The sequence below is a fragment of the Cyprinodon variegatus genome, unplaced genomic scaffold, assembly GCF_000732505.1.
Source record: "Cyprinodon variegatus isolate N-32 unplaced genomic scaffold, C_variegatus-1.0 Scaffold172, whole genome shotgun sequence".
Lineage (NCBI taxonomy): Eukaryota > Metazoa > Chordata > Actinopteri > Cyprinodontiformes > Cyprinodontidae > Cyprinodon > Cyprinodon variegatus.
In genome coordinates this window covers 681648-701733 of record NW_015150625.1, presented here as the reverse complement: position 1 = coordinate 701733, position 20086 = coordinate 681648, and the positions used below count along the sequence as shown (strand labels likewise).

Below are 20086 nucleotides of genomic sequence, written 5' to 3'. Positions count from 1 at the left end.
CAGCCGGTCGGCTGCTGACAACACACGGTGCACTCTGCCAAGAGAGTCACCTGACGTGAAGCCCCGGAGAGAGGAAAACAGGCAGGAGATCAGAACCGAGCAGCAGAAGGAATGCAGGACAACCCAGAGGGCGAAGCCAAAGCCGGTGTAGAGGTGGTGCTCAGGATTCCAGGCAAAAAGCATAGAGACAAAGTCAGTCAAAATGATCAGAACAGGAACAGGCAGGCTTAGAGGTCAAGAGGCAGAAAGGATCAGGATTAGGCATTCAGAAAACACTTAAATACGCTAGAAGACTCTCACCAAGGGCTCGAATAATTTGGCTCCGATGACTGGAAGAAGGTAGATTAAAAATAGCCTGGATCAGGTGAAACAGATGAATGGTCATGAGAAACTGGGCGGAGCTAGGCAGGTGAATGAAATGAGTAATCAGGCCAGTCAGCAGCGCCAAGATCATGATGGCTGAGTCTAAGGCTGATGGCATTTCACAAGCACACAAGAACAAACAAGTACTGTACGCATATTGAGAAACGGCCCATGACATACAGTACACACATACACAGTTAAATAGAAGTGCTGATCAAAAATACTTTCTATGTTAGAGAAGGTAACGGTAAACCAGCACCACAAGGAGCTCTGTCTGGGAAAGACACAGTTGAGCAGACGAACCCTGAGCCCTTTTTCACATCAGATTGATGAAAAAGAGCACATAAAGTTAATCACAGTAAAAGCTGAGCCCATTGCTATGTCCAGGAGAGAAACAGTACCAAACTCTGAAAAACAGATACAACTTTATCATCTATAATATGAAATGAAATAAAAAAAGTTATGATGGGATGAAATTGTGTCAAGTTAAACATTCAGTCCAGCTTTTACCCACACAACCTCTGCTGCCTGATATGTCTTTATAATCTGATAGATTTAGAGCACTTTCACAACTCAATGTTTCACAACTCAAATATTACCAAGTTAACACCTGGCAAACTAAGACTGAAGACTTAATGCTGTAATGATACCGGAGGGGGAGCCAGCAAACAGGACTGTCAACTCTCACCCATTGGGCGTAAGACTTGGGCCTCTAAGGGTATTCACAAGCTCATCCTTCATATCCCCAATTTAAACATTAAAACTCAACTCCATTCCATCTATTCACTGTGCTGACAGCAGTGGAGTTGAAGGACCTGCACCAAATATTGAAAAAGGCCGGGATATCTGGGCAGTTATTAGGAAAGGTAATTAGGTAATTGGAATTTTTATCTTATCTTTATCTTATCTGGACTAAGATAATTCACTTTTTAATGAAGTTAATGAAGACTTTAAGCAATCTATCACTTGAGTAAACATGAACAAAATTTACAGCGAGCAATGTGGAGACTGAGTTTAGGATCTTATCAAATTTATATCAAATAGTAGTTTTCTTTATACCATGTACTCTTTTAAGTGAGCTTTACTCTTTGTTTAATCTAGTTTAACCACCTGATTTAGTCCAAGTTTTAGTTCATGTCTTGCTTATAAGTTACCTACTTATTGCTCAGTCTAGTTTAATAATCTCCCTCTGGAAATAAGGACTAATTAAACCAACACAAATATGGAAATTCTTAAAGCTTTCAGGTATGCCTCACAAACCCATAGGAGGTCCGCAAAAATGAAAAAGAATGATTGCTTTTTATTTTTCAAAAGAAAGCCACCTAAGAAAAGAAATCCACATAAGACACAGAGAGGATGTGCAGAACAGCTGTTATCCAGAATTGAGGAGAAACCACAGGGATGTTCTCATTTAATTATTACTTATCTTATTCATTTATTCTTATTTTGGTCCATTGAATATGTTTAAAAACTTAATTTCCATCACATCTATAAAAATTAGACACCCAGAGAAGTCTTGTCTTGTGTCACGGTGAGTTTTTATAGAATCTAAAGCCTCCTAAAGGGTCTGAATGGTGTTTTTTAATTATGAAAAACACAACTATTACGATAATGAGTTTAGATTTTTACAAAATATTTATACACTGTGTAGTTTGCATAGGGTTTGATTGCACTGGTTCCTGCATTAGTGGCAGTAATCCAGTTATAACTTATTAGTTTTACATTATTTATTTTACTTTAACTACATAGAATAATTAATAAACATAGTTGTAAAATTCTTATTTTACAGTATATTTAAGATGCAAGTATTTTAGTATGGCTCATTCTTCTTTAGTTAAATTCTCTGTAAATCACTGGAATACAGAAAATACAGATTACTTATTGTTATTCAGTCAAATTCATTGTGCTTTTAAAATCCACATTTTGCCACTTTATTCAGACAATCGTCTAAAAACTTACTGCACACCTTGTCAGGATTTGGTTGAGGTTTGGGGACCCAAATGCAGAGGCAGGGAAGCAGAGGTGACTTTCTTGATGATTTATTGATAAGTAAACAAACAACTGAGGCAGGAATCCAAAAATCAAACATGAAAACAAAGTCAAACAAACCAGGAACCATGGAGACATCTTGGGGAAATAATCACGAGGAGGAAGACTCAGAGAGACCGAGTTGGAGGAAGTTAGACAAGGAACCAGCAATGAAGAACTGCACAGAGAGAGTATTTATGGGAGACTGAAACAAAAAGAGGACCAATGAGCAGATTGGGAGCAGGTGTGAAACAGAGCAGAATAGGAAAGTAGCTAGGGAAAAAGGAGAACACAAGAGGGCAGCAGAGGGCATCAAATAAAAACCTGAAAACTGAAAATCTCCATAAAACACAACAAAATAAGAAGTAAACCACTTAAACTAGAAAACATGGAACAAAGTAAAACAGAATACACAAAATAAAACACAGCAGGACCAAAACTATGACACCCATCGTCATTGCCTTTCAGTCTAACCCTGACATGGGTTGCCTGTCTAAACTCTTTCAAAAACTCACTCCAAGGTTTGGTGAAAAGTTGGCAGCCCTGGGAACAGTATAATTCACTGTGTAACATTTCATTAAGCCTCACTTAAAGTTCTCACTCTAAAAAATTGCATGCACATAATGTGAAGTGCGGATGGGATAAGGCTAATCGGAAGGACAGGGTCACCTCTTGATTGGTCGGTTTATCTGTGGGCTGGTGTGGAGGATAATACACACACCTTACTTGTTTTGAAAAGATAATGTTTAAGTTATAATATTAACTTTTTTGAATTACTTTGAATACCCAGAGGATCACTCAGAATATCCTTTATATTGTAGTTCTTATTCCATCCCTTTGCAAATGTGACTTGGTTTAGTCCAATTTAGAACCCTCTAATGAATTTTTTTTCTCCAAAAAGTGACTAGCGACAAATCTAGCGACTTTTTTGTCTTGTTGGAGACTTTGGTAACAACATATCAAGCAACAATCGATGTGTGATATAGATAAATGGCTGCAAGGTCCATGTTGTCCTTTGAAGGAAACATTGCAGTCGGCAAAATGTTGGCCGTTCCCAATATGTGCACTTGTGTTCTAATGTGTGCGAGTTCTTGTGAAACATCATCAGCCTCAGTCCTAGTACTGTTCCAATTCACAAGAACAGCAGATTGAGAACAGACAAAGTCCCTGCATGTTGTTCTCTCCCCTTCCTCTTTACCCAGCATGCATCAGAGGAGACTTATCCGTTCTTGAGATTGACAGCTGTCCCAGCATGCACTGCGGCAGCAGCAGCTTTCAATGGAGCGCTCAGAGTTTTAAGTTAAAAGTTCTATTTTCTATTGCTGTTGTTCAATAAAAGTACATTTTAAGATCATTTCAGGCGAGAATATCATACTTTTAAGCATAACTATATGGCCCATTTACTGATTTAATGCATTAATGAAAATAAAATTTCAGAAGTTAAAAGGACCTCAGCAACCAGTGGCCCTCGTAGGGTAACAGCAGAAAGGTCTACTCCCAGCCCGTCTGCAGCAGCCCTCTCTCAGTATAGCCGTATGTGAAGGACCACTGGCTCTGATGGAGAATTTTTTTGTTTTATTTGGCAAAAATTTTCATTTGATTTGTGTTTATCTGACGTTGTTCATTATTATTCCCCCACTAAATGAAAAAATTAAGAATTTATTATTATCTAGAAACTATTAATAACAGGAGATGAAATGCAGCTCCAGACGAGCAGAGTGTGTGGCAACGTCATAAGTACGCATCTGTTCCAATAGACCCATATTTATGCTGCGTTCACACTTTCCTGAGTTCCTCTCAAGAACATACTTGGCGAGGACACAAGTCCATTCTCGTGTTCTTGTGAATTGAGAAACAGCCATGGTTTTTCATATTTTGAGTTAGTTGATGGTAGACAGCACCCTCTGCTGTTTAGCTCTGTGTATTACCTGAAAGTCAGAGATCATTTTTTGCTCTACCTCAGCATGACATCTGTAGCAAAAGTAAAAGCAAAGGTTTAACTTGTGAAGCTGAATTTATGACTCAGAGGTAAAGCCTTGCTCCAAAAATGTTTTATTGCACGGAAAGGATCATTGCATTGTTACAGCAGAAGGTTAAACTGTTTGGACTTTATGTCTGTTTATTGTCTCTGTATGTTGGCTTTAGTTCCTTGGCTTAAAGATATAAAACTTCACAATAATAATAAAAAAAACAATGTCAATTATGACCATTCTTATTGACATCCAGTCGATTTCCTCCTAGTAGAGGCCTAACTGGTCCCAAAAGTCACATATATGGTTTCTGGTTCCAACCTGCGCATGCGACCGCACAGTCAGGTTCATGACGAGCCATCCACTGGTGTCGGAATAGCGTGGCCACACAGGAAGCCGCTGCTCCCGACAGAAAGCAGTCTGCTGAACCCGTGAGGACGGGTCGCCTGTGTGTGCAAATGCCCCCCAGTAGCACAGCATCCGGTTAGATAGCAGCTTTTCAGCAAGAGACAGGGAGTAGTTGGCCACTGGGGCAGAGTCGAAAAGAAAGGGCAGCTCAGCTCCGTGGCAGACATGCTCATAGCAGAACGTTAAACCCGACCAGACACTGGAATCTGAGGCGACGTGGTCGAACACATACATCCACACCTGACTGGCTGCAGCAGTGCCAGCGCGCGCCGACCTCCTGGACGGACACAGAAAGACGTAATCGGTAACGATCTGAAAGGAGAAAAAAAATGGAGAGAAATTAATTGATAAATTCATCACCTTGAGGTGCTATTTATTTATTTATTCATTGGTATATTTACTAAATGGCACATAATCTAAACCTTTTTTGTTTTATCAACAACTTTAGATGACAGATGTTAAAAACCTGTTTTTTTTTCAGAGTTTAGTCCTGTTTCTCTCCTGGACTGTGAGCTCTGGACTTTTACTCTGACTGTATGTGCTGTCTTTCAGCCCTCTGACATGAAAACTGGCTCAGAGCTCGTCTGCTCGGCTTTTTCTTTCCCAGACAGAACCACCTATTGAGCTAGTTTACTGTTCCTTTTTCTAACATAGAAAGTATTTATAGATCAGCATTTCTATGTTCTTTCTGTATCTTTGCTTCTGTCTCCTTGAACCCCAGTCGGCCTCGGCAGACGGCCGCTCACACTGACCCTGATTCTCCTGGATATTACTTCCTGTTAAAAGGAAGTTTTTCTCTCCACTGTCGCTACAAGCATGCTTAGTGTGAGGGATTTCTGTCTGGTCAATGAGACGATGCAAACAGCTTATTTTCCTTATATAGAAAACTTTGAATCTGACTGTATGATCTGGTTGAATTGTCTCTTTAAAGAGTTGACGTGTTGTGAAATTGCACAATTTTAATACACTGAATTAAACTGAATTCTAACAGTTCAGCTTTTATTTGGTCTCTTAGTCCTCCTGTAGAAACGTCTGAAACATCCAGTGCCACCAGAGGCCCAGGTTTCTCTGCAGTCTGACAACACTAATTAGCAGGATTTGGATGTGAGTGAGCTTGGGACAAAGAGGCAAAAACGGGTGTTCCCTCTTGCCTAAAGGCAACAGAGGTGCAGGCATACTTCTTCTCTCCTGCCTGTTACCTGGAAACCATCGTGCCTTTTTGAGCGCCGTGCAACTTGCTCCCACACAGCTGCACAGCTCACACCTGAACACAGACACGCTTGTCTGTGTGAAGCTAAAAACAAATCAAACAAACATAAATCCTCGCTTTCTGAGTATTTTTAGCCTTATGTTGGCTCTAAACTTTCAAGATGAAATGTAATAACCCAGAACAGGCACCTTCAGGACCTGAATGCTGAAATTCAAGTGGTTATGTTATGTAACAGATCCCTCTCTATCTTCAGCCAGCAGTTAATCTGCTGAAATTTTCTCTTCCTGAAACCATCTGATGCATTCCAGTGCTGGGCTACAACTGCAATTAAAAGGTGTTTTAAAAGGATTTAAATGTGACATTTATCAAGGCAGCAGCCTCCAGGGCTATGGTGACCCTCAGAAACATAACAAGAAGCCCAACAGCCAATATAAGAATATTTATGATCTAATTTTTAATGAACGCTGCAGCCTCAACCCTTTCCTGATAAGCATCATTAGTACTTGGTGCATCCTTCTGTTTATGTGAGCTGCTGCTACTTTGAATAATAGCTTGACAACAGCACCTGGCAGTATTCCTGGGAAGGCCTAGTCCTACAGTGGCTGACGGGTGCAAGAGTGCAGCAAACAACAGAACCAGCTGCAAAACCATATGTGGCACAAACTCTGTAACACGCAAGCACACAAAAACTAAATGCAACAGATAAACATTGCAAACAAAAATGCTGCAATTACTGAGATAGAAGAGGAAAAGAGTATAATTACAAAAACAAACACAAAAAATGCTGCAATTGCATAAAGAAAATGATACAAATACTTTTTATATATATATATATATATATATATATATATATATATATATATATATATATATATATATATATATATATATATATAAGCTAAATAAGCTAGATTCCCGGGGACAGTCCCCAATTTGGACCACCTGTCTCCAGAGGTGTAGCCAGAAATAATTTCTAAGGGTGGCCAGGCAATAACCAATGTACACTGAGGGGTGGTTGAAAGTTGATAGGCGCCAGAACCTCAATCTAAACTGTTCCAACAGGAAAATTAACGAGCAAAACATCCATATTTTCTAAATAAAGACAAACTATACTTTTCTACAGCCTTTGCTAAAAAATAGAAGCATATATTTAAAAACATTGGTGAAGCCTAGATAAGAGGTATAGTGGATAAAACTCAGTTTTGAGTTCTGGGGCATAAATCTTTTCCATGGTCTCTACTTACCTACTTTTATCAATAAACATTCCACATAAAATTTATATTTACAAGCACTAATATCTACATAAATTGATAATTTGATAAGTTTTTATAAAAATTGTTCTTTATATTTGATTCCACTGAAGACTCTTAGATGGCTTGCAGGGACACATAATTTTCTCTTTACCCCATATAACACAAAATCTAGTTCTGAAAAGAGCAGGAATTCTTTAATTATCATCTTTGATGTTAGTATATTAATGTGCATAATTAACCACAAACATTAAAATGTTTTGAATATTCCACTTGAGAGTATTACAGCTGCAATCATCTGTATTAGAGGGCGAAAAAAATGGTAGGGGTGGCCAGAGGGGTGGCCAATGATTGGCTAAGGGGGGCCACTTCTGGCCCCTCATCTAGCTCCGCCCCTGCCTGTCCCAGCTAAAGCTGTCCCTGAAAATGTCCCTGACTTTACAGTCTTATGAATGAAGGGAGGAAATGATGCATGTAGACTGTTATATTGGTAGAAAGAACGTGTGAGCATGCTATACTCATTTATTTGGCTTTTACTTGTAACTCCAAATATTGTGGTAATTAGCCTTTTTAGTATTTAAACTGGTGAGATAACAACAACAATAATAATCATGAGCCACACATTGTTTGTATATTCAGATTGAAACGTTAAAATATTATAAAAAGTAAAAAAAAGAGGGAGTATTTAAAATATATTTGAGAGAGTAAATTAATACTAGAATGTAAACATGTTTTAAATACGTTTGATTTTGGATTTAGATCTTATATTTTGTTTCAGGAATAATTTTGTTATTTAAAGGAACTTTAATCATTGTTTCTCTGTGTTTATGTTCAAAGGTTTTTCACCTACTATTACTACTACTGCTTCTACTACTATCAATGTTACTATTGTTGATTAAACTTTCAAACAAGAAAGAAAAAAGGAAAGAATCAACTTTGGTGTTCTGAGTGAAATCCTGTGAAATCTCTGGAAGCAAGCTGCCTTTTCAAATGGGGGAAACCTGCAGTTTATATCCCAAACAAAAAAGTGTGAACCACTTGACAATCATCATAATAATATTCATAATAAGTATAAGGAGATCGCTGAATGAGTTCTGGGAAGAAACACCGTTCCGAAGTCAGCTCCCGACCTCACTCCGTCTGCTGAAGGGATCATTTTAAGGGTTGGAGGGCACTTCCCCCTAACCTGACAACAGCCAGATGCATGTCTCACTCCGCCTAGCTCCGCTATGTGAGTGGAGCGGGGCGGAGCGAGACATACATCTGGCTGTTGTCAGGTTAACTTCCCCCCTAGCTCTTAAAATTATTATGACACACTAACCTTACACATGAACACGCAAAACCGAGTGGTAGGGTCCAAAATGAGTGCAAGTGAGAAAAATGGGACTGGGCCTAAAATGTGTTTGGAAAGGATTTTGATTGTATTATGTCACTGTTTTAAAATAGAGACACTGATGGAAAGATCAGCTGAAGAGTAGGAAGCAGCTACAAAGAAAAGAAGATGGAGAAGCAAGAAGACAGAAGACTGAATGACCAAATGGCACCAATAAACATTATCTATTGATTCATTTCATTAATCTTAGGAAACAGGAGAGGCACGTTCCTGAATTTCACACTGAATTTTTGTTGTTTGAATATGAATAAATATGTAAAAATGGATGAAAGCATCACTATCTCCGTTTCCTATTTTAGTTTTGATGATTTTTTAAATTCTTTTATCTTCGAGCTGGAAATCTCCCCAGTTTGGATTTCAGAAATCTGGTCACCTTAACTATTGATGGTCCTTTCTGTTTTCTGCAGTTTAGTAAACCACGGCAAAAAAAATGGATTTCAGAAATCCGGCCACCTTAAGCTAGACGCTTGTGTTTTCAAAGTGAAAATATCCAAGGCTCTGCAGCAATCTGGACCCAGAGTCCAGCATGTTTCTAACTTTGCTCTCAGGCTGCAGGCTTCCTTGAGGTTCTTTGTAGCTGTAATTTCTGGATTTAACTGTATTGTAGTTAATTAATCAGTTGGGTTCCTTAAAATAAAGCAGAGTATAAATGAAAGGAGCTGGCTGACTTTCCTAACCTGGGTTAACATATTTCTGCGGTCGGCTTCCTTGTAGAGAGGCAGATATTTGTGCAGGATCCTCAGAGCGTGCTGCTTGAAGATGGCTGCGATGTAAACCGTTGCCTCCACCACAGACACTGGCTTATTGAAGACCCCATAAACAAAGAGCACTCCTTCTTCTGAGGTGGTTCCTGCAGGGGAACATCAGACAAATACGCTTCACGTCTATTGCTCTGAAGGATATCATCGACTTTAGATTTCCAGCTATTGTCAGAGTTCTGACATAGAGCTGTTTTTTAATGAGGACCTGTGGGAGTCTGGCAGAAAACAGGAAAACACGTTAGAAACTGCCGTCTATGTCTCTGTGTTTGTGCTGTTCTTACCCAGCAGCAGGGGCTTCTCTTTCTGCCAGTCTCCCTTCTGAAAGGCGCTGATAGCCTGCTCTTTAATCAGCTCTCCATCAATGTGCGGGCCCCACGTCTCAAAAATCTCCAGGAACCTGAACGGGTTCACCAACTTAGAACCTGCAAATATAAACAACATTTTAGGAATATTGGCCGTCCGCTTTAATAATCCAGCTTCATTCCTCTTTGGAAGACGATTATAAAAAAGGGATTATTTTGTTTTTATGAAACAATTTTATCAATTTTAGCAGAAGAATCCCCCTCCCATCCCCCAATAGCGCTACACATACTTTTTTTTATTCTTTATGGTAACCCTAAAAAAACTCATTTATACTATTGTAAGATTTATGTAAATGTATATATCAAGTTTCCCTTTACTTTTTTCTAGACTGTTTTTACGCAAACCTATTAAATAAACCTTACATGATGCATACTCATTACTAGAATAAAGCCTGTTTATTAAAAATACATAATCACCAGGTTTATGTATTAATAATAATTATAGTTCACTTGCTCAAGATTAATACTAATGACTGTTTTTATTTCACAGAAAGTTTCTCACTTAAACTGTATAAAGTTAACCTGATTAGTATGCAAATTAAACTAATAAACTTTATTTATTTGAAGTAAACAGACTAATTATTATTCATTTTAAGTGGGTATAGTTTTGTCTTTAAGATTTATATTGTTTATTAATTATTTCTTATTTTACTCTTCTTTGTCGTTTATTTTAGTTATTTCTTTTCAGCATTTTTGTTAGTAATTTAGTCAGTTCTGGAATTTTTCATATTAATGGTTTTATCATATATTTAAATAAATTTTTTCCATTGCATATTTGTTATATGAATTTCTCCAGTGCCTTCCCCATCCTCTAGTTTTCCCTTTTGTTCATTCTGTGTTTCTTAGTCATTATCTATTTTTGTATCATATTATTTCTTGCCAGCTCTATTGTATTGTTCAGTTTTCTTCTCCCCTGTCATCATTAGCTCCTGTTACTGTTACTAACCTCCTGTGTAACTCTGTTCTGGTTCAATTCAGTTCAATTCAATTCAGTTTATTTATATAGCACCAATTTACAACACATGTCTTCTCATGGCACTTTATGGTTGACTAGATCATACAGTCAAATTAATTCAAAGTTTTCTATGTAAGGAATACCAGTTGATTGCATCGACTCATTGACTCAAATGCAATCCCTCACACTAAGCATGCTTGTAGCGACAGTGGAGAGGAAAAACTCCCCTTTAACAGGAAGAAACCTCCAGGCAAAACCATGCTCAGGTTGAGCGGCCATCTGCCTGTTAGATTTATATAACTGCTTCCTTCATCAGTACATCTACAAGAAACCGTCTCTGCTGCCTCCTCCTCTGCATTTTGGGTCCATCTACAAACTTCTACAAACCCTGACAACTTTATTTGTTCTAAATACAAAAACCTGACAGTTATGTATTCACAAAAAAATAAGGTACATGAAATTAATACGTATCCATCATGTAAGGTTTATTTAAAGAAAATAAACTTGTATTTTTTAGGTTATAAATTTATACAAATCTTGGTGTATGATTTTTGTGAGTGTAGACACTGTTAAAGCGGTAAATAATTGCCATGCAGCAACTACAGTAATTAAGACAACTTTGTTTTTTTGTTTTCCAGAAATAAATGTATTTTACCTTGATTTTAAAGGAAAATGTAAACAATTTACCCATTCAGTAAGATGATTTTTTAAATAAAAATCTCTATTTGGCATATATCTGATTACCTTATCATAAAAAACCTATTCCAATTACAAGGCAACTTATTTACCGTCTTAGATGAAAGAAAAATAAACAAATTTTATATTTCTAGATCAGTATTTGCAGTCCTCTGTTTGACACCCATGATGGTTGAGTCATGAAAGTGTTTAGCAGCAACTCTGAGTGGAGATTCATGATCTCAAGGACCTAAAGTAAGGCGTATAAATTCTACTTTACAACTATGACACTAAAAATAATCAAACTGCACTATAATAATTACTTAAATTGTTTTATTTATTTATTCAATTTTTACTGACTGATTTTTTTTTTTGGTTTGCTGTTTTCATTAAAGGTTATTACTATTGTAGTATATGCCTGCTGTTTGCAGCCCTAAACTATAAAATACATTTTTTTACCTGCAGAGGGACAATAGAAATAATCCCAAGTATTAAATTGGGATTATACAATAAACCCCCAGAGTGCTAAGACATTTTTATAGCCTAGTCCCAATTCCTATATATCTAATGATACATGAAAATCTGGGTTATGATGTTTGTAATCAAAATCTCCTCTAAAGTAAAAAGTCACCATGGGGAAACTGGAGGAAAAACACATTCCAGTAATTGGGAAATAGTTCAGGATGGTAAACCTCCTGGTTTACTACGGAAGAGGATTAGGGCCACTGGAAAAATAAAAAAAATGTTAACTGATTTATAAATGTTATTTCAGTTTAATATGGGGAAAAAAGTCAGAAATCTGAGATTAAATTCCGAATTCTCACTTTAATCTCAGAATTAAGATCAGATTAAAGTCCGAATTCTGAGAAAAAAGTCAGAATTCTGAGATTATAGTCAAAATCCTGTGAAAAAAGTAAGAATTCTGACTTTTTTCCCATATTAAACTGAAATAATATTCAAAAATCAGTTCACTTTTTTTTTTCCAGTGGCCCGAATTCTCTTCCGTAGTTTACTCAACTTAGTTATGTAAAAAAAAAAAGTTATTGCATCTGAAATTCTCTTTAAGCTACAGAAATGATCAGAGACGCCACAACATATCACCACACATCTTTAAGGCTGATTTTTTTTTAAGCATTCCAGTAAGCCTCCCCTTTAGACTAAAGGATAAATAAAAATAAGAGAGGAAACTTCTTGCATCTTTTGAATACAATGCAGAGTTTTCACCCTATTTCTTTTAATTTAAAGAAAAAACAAACTATCTTACAAAAAGAAGTCCTAGATTTAGAGACACTGATCAATAAACCTGTCAGACGTAGATGGATGACGTTCATTTTCTGCTGTAAGGCAATAAAACCCATCAAATGGCTCCTTTAGGATAAAAGTTCAAATTGAACAACTTTGTCTTCTTCTAACTCAGGATAAATAAAAGCTTTTCATCATCTTTTCCAGATAAACTCCTCGTCCTGCTGTGTTATATAACTGTGTGGGCAGCTCTAAATTGGGGGGTTTGCGGCGCCCTACTTGTTTTCATCTGAGCAGCCAGGACGGCCTGCGGAGTGAGAGACAGCAGGCAGATGAAGTCGCTCACAGAGCAGTTGGTTTCTTTAGCAAAGTCTTTTCCCAGCCTCAGGGCATCATGTCTGGGAAAGAGTAGAGATAGAGAGGGGGGGGTGCAGAGTTAGTTGGCAGCTTGAAGCTTTGCCAGAAACAGCTAGGTAGGAAGCTCCTTTGATTAAGTTTAAAGACTCTGAATCCGTTTTTAGCTCCTCCAGATAAGCAAAGCGGGCAGCTTCCTACCTGGACTTGAGGGGGATGGAAAAAGGCAAACTCTGCAGGACGGCTTGTTTGAAGAGAGGTTTGCTGCTCTGGATCATCAGCTGGAGACTCACTGATTGAGCGCCTGCACTTTCCCCAAATATTGTTACCTGACCATAAAACAAAAGAGAAAAGAAACTCAAATCAAAGCTTTGGAACAAACATATTTGGTTCCCTTTATTCCCTCCTTTGTTGCTCATTGTGAGATCATATAAAAAAACATCATGGATATGAGAATAGCTCTTTTAAAACACCTCTATAGCTTCTTCCAGTTTTATTATTTTCAAATTGACTTTACAGACCAGATTCTCTTATGAATGTGTGTGTGTGTATCTGTCTTAACATCCGAGTGAGGACAATTTTTCCAATTTCACCATCAGAGGACCATTTGTTGCAAAGTGAGGACATTTTGCCTGTCCTCACAAGCTATTTTGCTAATGGTAGGTTTAGGGTTAAGGTGTCAATTGGGTTAGGGTGAGGTATGCATTGGTAATGATTAGGTTTAGGCTTAGTTTTAGGGTTATGGCATATATAGGACTGAACATGACTGAAAATCAATGGAAGTCAATGGGAGTCAACACATGGTCCTCACTACGATGGCAGAACGAGTATGGATGTGGGTGTATTTGGGGGGTGGTGGCGGTTGGGGGTCAAAATATGTAAATCTTAATCTGAAAAATTTGTATTTAAAAATAAATCTTTTTTATCAAAAAGAGATCAATTAAATAAAAATATAAAATCTTAAAAAGGTTTAAAATATTACAGTTATAGAAATGTGAAAAAATAACATCTTTTAAACGATTGAAGATTAAAAAACAGAATTTGAGGAAAAAAAAAGATCAAAATTCAGGAAAGAAAATTTGCGGAACCAAAGAAAAAAAATAATTTCTAAAAAAAAAAAAGAAATTGGAGAAAACAGCAAAGTTTTTCTTACAATGTTTTCTTTTAATTAAGAGTTTTAATCTTAAGGTTTTATTTCTGGATTGCATTTTGTTTTTCCAAATTTCCATTTATTTCTATGTTCCATGCTTCCAATAATAACGGAACAAAACTGACTCCATATTTTTGCCTACTGTCACTTGCCTTGTTGGGGTCGCCCCCAAAAGCTACAATGTTCTGCTGCACCCATAGCAGCGCCGCCTGCTGGTCCAAGATCCCATAATTCCCCGTCGCGCTGGACGTAGGATCCTTCCCCGAAACGAGGAATCCAAACGCTCCTTTAGACACAGACCACTTCACATAATGAGACACAATCAACTTAAAAAAAGAAGGTAATTTCCTCTGAATTCCATGTGACATTTCACATGCCACTGATTTCCCCTTGTTAATGCTATTAAACTGAGATTTCCTCTCTTTTCTCTAATCCAAGCAGAGACTCTGAGGGATCAGGAGAAACTAATTGAGTTAAAGTTTGTAAAACACCCCCGATCTCTCTCTGTCTTACCCAATCGGTAGTCCAGGTTCACAACCACAGTGTGAGTGAAGTTACTGATGAAGCGTCCATCATACATGGGCTTTGAGGCAGAGCCAGCAATGAAATCCCCCCCATGGATCCAAACCATGACAGGCAGGGGCCGCTGCAGGGGGGAGGTGAAGTTAAGGTCCAGAGGTACGAAGATGTTGAGGTAGAGGCAGTCCTCGCTGACCTGTTTGGGATGCAAGTAATTTCAATTTTGGTTCAATAATTACACATCTGTAGAATATGGACCAAAGTAAACAGAGTCTACATTTTATTTTCAACTGAACACTATTTGGTTTCATTCAAATCCACATTCATGTAAAAATTTGAAGCCAATTCTTTCAGTTTTCTGCTTGTGAACTTAAATCCAATGTAAATAGATTTCATTGATTGATTGATTGTCTTTATTGATCTCATAGTGGAGAAATTAACTTATTACATCAGGTTAAATAGTAAAAGGAGAGGAAAAATGTGCCAAAGAAAGAAAAAAGGTGCATATATACAGTATATACAGTGCAACCACATATGACAGCTTTTTTTTTTTTTATAGCAGGATTATTATACAGGATTATTGCACGGGTGTTTTTATACAGGGTGGATTTATATAGATGGGTATTTATAGATATCCATACTGTAGCTATTGCACCACTTTTAGCGGTGCACCACATACAGAACGTCCTAAATGTGGTGCACCGCTTATTTTTATCCTAAATGAAAACAAGTTGATATTAAAAACCTCTGATCTACTGTAAAACTCTTGGTTTGGAGGAAACCGAACACACCTCAAATAAAGATCAACAGGTAGAGGTTTTATTAGACCGATGCTGGTAACAAGCCTATTCAATCCCTGATTTGTGCTGCAGATTTTTTTTCTGTAAATAATTTTTTAAAAAGAGATTTAAACAGACGAAATGACAATGCATGGATTTTATGTTATCTTAAGGCGTGGCTGCTAAATATGCTAATGAATCAGCTGACGAATGAGTCTCTACCCGATTCGTCCCGGAGCCAGGATCCATATCATTTGCTCATGCGCAACCAAATATACATCCATGTTACCTTTGATTTATTTTCTAAAATAGGCTTAAATTATGTTTTTCCCTCCCCAAAAAAAAGTAAATGTACTTGAATATGATGCGTTAAAGGTTAATATGTATTTCCTTATAAAATAAGTGCCTTAAAATCCTTTCTGTTTTATCACTCTTCTGTGTCCGATCTGTAAAGGAAATGGGATCCTATGCTTCTTGCTTTTAATCACATTTTGACGGACTCCTCTGAGCGTGTCCGATGATGACATCAGACAAGCAATTTAGCTTAGGAAATGTAAAAAGCATCAAAATTGTCTCAGAAAAGTCATAAAACATTTTTTAAATATGTTTACTAGCATTCTTTAGTGAGTTAACGATAGAAATAAGTAATTTTAGAACCATAATTGAATTATTTATGGAATTTATGTGGTTGCGCATGCGCAAGTGAGCTGATGGTACGGATCGTGCTTCTGGTATGGATGGGGTAGTGACAGCATGTATGTGTCGGCCATTAACCATACACAAATAAACAACATTGACTGATATCGGTCCATCTCTAACCCCAAACAACCAGTTAACCCCTAACTGAAATCTACAGTATATTATTATAATTAAAGTCTTTTGAGCAAAAAACAAAACACCGACTAGACGGAACATTCTGTGTCCCCCCCCCCCTACGTTAAAACAGTCACTATATTCACTATATTTGAGTTTTTAAGTTCAGTTTTATTAACAAGGCATAAGTTGTATGGTCCTCTGGGTCTTTTATTGTATTTCGATGTAGTTTTTATTCGTTTTTACCACTTATGGCACGTTGTTAGTTATGTTTATGTTACTGTGCAGCACTTTGGAAAATGCCTCTGTTTATAAAAAGTGCTATAAGGAATAAAATGGATTGGACTGGGGGGGGGGGGATGTTAATCTAGAGAAGAAACTTCATTAAACGTCTTCTGATTAAAATTACTCTCCAAACCTTTGTTGTTGTGTTTCCTGTTTTCTCAGGTTTTTAGTTATTGTTCTTTTTATTTTTTTTATTTAATTTTCTGGTTTTCTGCTTACTAAACATGTTCTTTGCTTGCAACAATAATGGCACAAATTTCACTCCATACTTCTACTTCACATCCACCCGTCACTGAGAGAGTCAAAACTATTAATAGATGTTGCTCTGTTTTGTGATGTCTGAATGTCCTTATTCTAGTCTTTCTTTTCTCTCTTCTCCTTAGATACTTCTCTCCTACCTTCCTTCTCTCTGTTCTTTTGTTCCTAGTGTCATTTCTTTCTCATTTTCCTTAATTTTCTTCTATATCTTTCCAATTTCTTACTTTTCTTAGGACCTTACTTTCATTTTCTCTCCTCTAATTTCTTTTTCATTCCTTTATTATGTCCTGACTACCTTTCTTCCTTGCTTTCCTATTCTGTAATTCCTTCTTCAGTTCCCCTCTTTCTATCCTTTTCCTTCCTTCTGTCTTTCCTTGCATTGCTTCCTCTCTGTATCCTACCTTCTGTCCTTTCTTTCTTAATCCTTTCCTTCATCCTTGCAACTTCCTTTTTTCCCTTCTTTGTCCTTTTTTGCTGTTTTTGGTCTCCTATCTTCTGTGCTTCCCTCTCTCCATTCTTTCCTCCTACCTTCCTCTTTATCCTACCCTCCTTCATTCTTTATATTCCTCCTAACAATTCTTTTTTTCTTTATTGTTTTGTTTAAGGGTTTCATGGTAAAACTTCCCTATAATAAAATTGCCATAAATTCTTGTGAAAATCATAATCATTACATTTCACATCCAGATCTTTGTCAGGTTTGTCTTAGATTCATACATGTATAATTTTCTGTTGTATCTTAATAGAATGTGAAAAATAATTGTGTATCAGCTCTAATTTCTAAAATAAATCCTGCAAATAAAGGAAATTTCAGAGTTTCTCACCTTCTTCGGACATTCAGCAGAGGTGGATCCAGTGCAGACCTGCATGCACGCCGCCCGAGGGAAAGAGGCGTCGTAAACCCCAGACCAAGGGCTCAAGGGTCTGGGTGGCTTCCAGCGATAGGCACCAACAGGGGGCTCTGCATAGGGCACCCCATAGAATATATGGGCCTTATCCACTGTGACCCCCCTGATCTGTCCGTTTTTGGTAAACACCACAGGCCCATCAGTCTGACGGAGCACTCTGTCCTTACTTTGCTGTACGGCTGCAGGGTCCCTCAGCTCTTTAAGCTCAGGGTCCCTGATAAACGCCTGGCCTCTCACCGGCGGCCCTCTGTAAATATCCCTCAGAAGGCTGATGGGGTCGATGCCATCATTATTTCTCCTCACCTCTGCGGAGCAGAACCTTAACATCAAGGCAGTGAGCAGCAGCAGAAGGCACTGCCAGCTTTCCATGTTGTACCAAGCCTCTCCAAGGATCCTGCTTAGATCCTGATTTGACTTGAATGATGGACCAGATGAGGCAGAGGCCATCCTTTCTGCACAGCCTGTGCATGACTTTAATTTGCTTGTTTATGTGTTAAAGTTGATCGACAAAGAGGCCCTGTGTGACTGCTGCGTCCTGAAAAAACTGAACAAATGCATCCAGAACCACTAATAGAAGACCACTGGCCTCCCCTTTGCTTAATTCAGGGTAATCACATTCAGAGATCCGAGGTAAAGGGAAGAATTTAAGCTTATGGGGGGAAAAACTGGCTTGAATGTAGTTCTAATATGATGTATCATGTCTTTTATATATGTATAAACATATATGTATTTCCTTCAGTGCATCTGAAATAGAGTATACAGTGCCATCTTCTGGCTTCTTGCACCACAGCAACAAACTGGAAGGTCATCATGGGGCCATCTGCATAAAGGAAGGAAAGGAAGGACATTTTGTCACATTATTAAAGAACATATTTTGGAAATGGTGATTTTAATAATGTCATTTCAGAAATTAAGCTTGGAAAAACGTCTTGAACCAAAACCTTTTTTTAAGAGGAACTTTCCTATTTTTTCAAAAAAAAAGAAAAAAATCTGTTTTTTTATGGAAGAGGGTTAGTGCCACTGGAAGAAATGAAAATACGGGATACACTATATCGTTAAAAGTAAAAGTGTGAAGACGTGACCTCAACTTTATAGCAACTTTTAGGCTGAACTAGAGCAGACACTGATTTCTGATTCCATGATTGACTATAATTACTCCGTGTAAACTTTATATAAAGTTTTAATATAAAAAGTTAAATGTTTACAGTATAGGCAAGGTTTGCTGAGAGTGGCCAAGCTCTTATGACACACACAAAAAAAAGTGGAAAACCACAAAGGCCACAGATGCACCATGGACTAATTTTACGAAGGCAAAAGAAAAAATTTTCCAGGTAAACTCCTTTAGTTTTCTCAGTTTATTTTCTCCTCAGGCAAGCAAACAGAAAAAGACAAACATTTCCTCCCTGCTTCTCTTGCGCTGCTAAAAACCTTACGCCCGCCCAGATGCATGCTGGTCCTACCATTGACTGCCTCTTTATAAAAAATAATTCACCCAAATTAATCATAACTAACCAAAAACAAATGATCATGACTAAATAACCAGAAAAACATAATCTCATAACAGATATCAAACAATAAAGTAAATAAACGTAGCTAAATTATGCACAAAAAAATAAAAAAAACTTAAATAATTAAATCAATTAAATAATCCCCTCCTACAACACGTGCTCACAGATTATCAAAAATATGTTTATAAATTAACAGCTGTGAAAAATAGATTCATGTTTGATGTTAAAAATAAAAAATCTTTTCTTCTTACTTTAATTTGTGATTATATTTTGTATTTTGCTCTTTAAAATACCAAAGTTTTAAATTCTGGATTTGTTTTTGTGTTTTTACTCTTTATTTACACTCACTAGAAACATGTATGATTGCCTACTTTTAACCTTTACTCCAGCTATGTCAAAGTAGTACTACCCTTACTTGAGTATAATTTTTGACTACTCTACCTATATAGCATAAAAAAATACCTCTACTTTAGTTCAATGCCATAACCTATTAGAAAATACTTCTAATACATGGTCAGTTTAATTCAAATTAAGTGATTTATTCCGATGCATTCATCCGATGCAGGTCCAGCAGATTCCAGAACACACAAAGTCATTTTTTCTTAAACTGAGTGCATTTGTTCTTGAATTGAGGAGGTAAGTGGGACACTTTGCCAATGGAACAAGACAATTTACATTTAGAATAAGAGAAAAAAGCAAGTGCATTGTCTTATTTCAGGTGCACATTATCTAATTATCTTATTTTAAGAGTAAAAATACTCATTCTATTGGCAGATCATTTTATTTACCTGCTCAAATTCAGGGTAAATACACTTAATTTAATACATTTTTACTTATTTCTAGATTGTTTTTGCAGTGCAGTTTCTTCCCCACTGCAATTAGACCGCTAAATGTTATG

General features: G+C 37.2%; 1 protein-coding gene across 1 annotated transcript; it reads right to left on the bottom strand.

Moving 5' to 3' along the window:
• Positions 1 to 4436: 4436 nt before the first annotated feature.
• Positions 4437 to 18165, bottom strand: LOC107087074 (cAMP-regulated D2 protein-like). The gene is made up of 8 exons (XM_015378428.1): positions 17597 to 18165; positions 14635 to 14836; positions 14274 to 14407; positions 13173 to 13300; positions 12897 to 13015; positions 9665 to 9805; positions 9300 to 9472; positions 4437 to 5081 (listed from the first exon to the last, which is right to left on the bottom strand). The coding sequence occupies exons 1-8, from the start codon at positions 18125 to 18127 to the stop codon at positions 4629 to 4631; spliced, it is 1881 nt and encodes a 626-aa protein (XP_015233914.1). The 5' UTR covers positions 18128 to 18165; the 3' UTR covers positions 4437 to 4628.
• Between the last annotated feature and the right edge of the window lie 1921 nt (positions 18166 to 20086).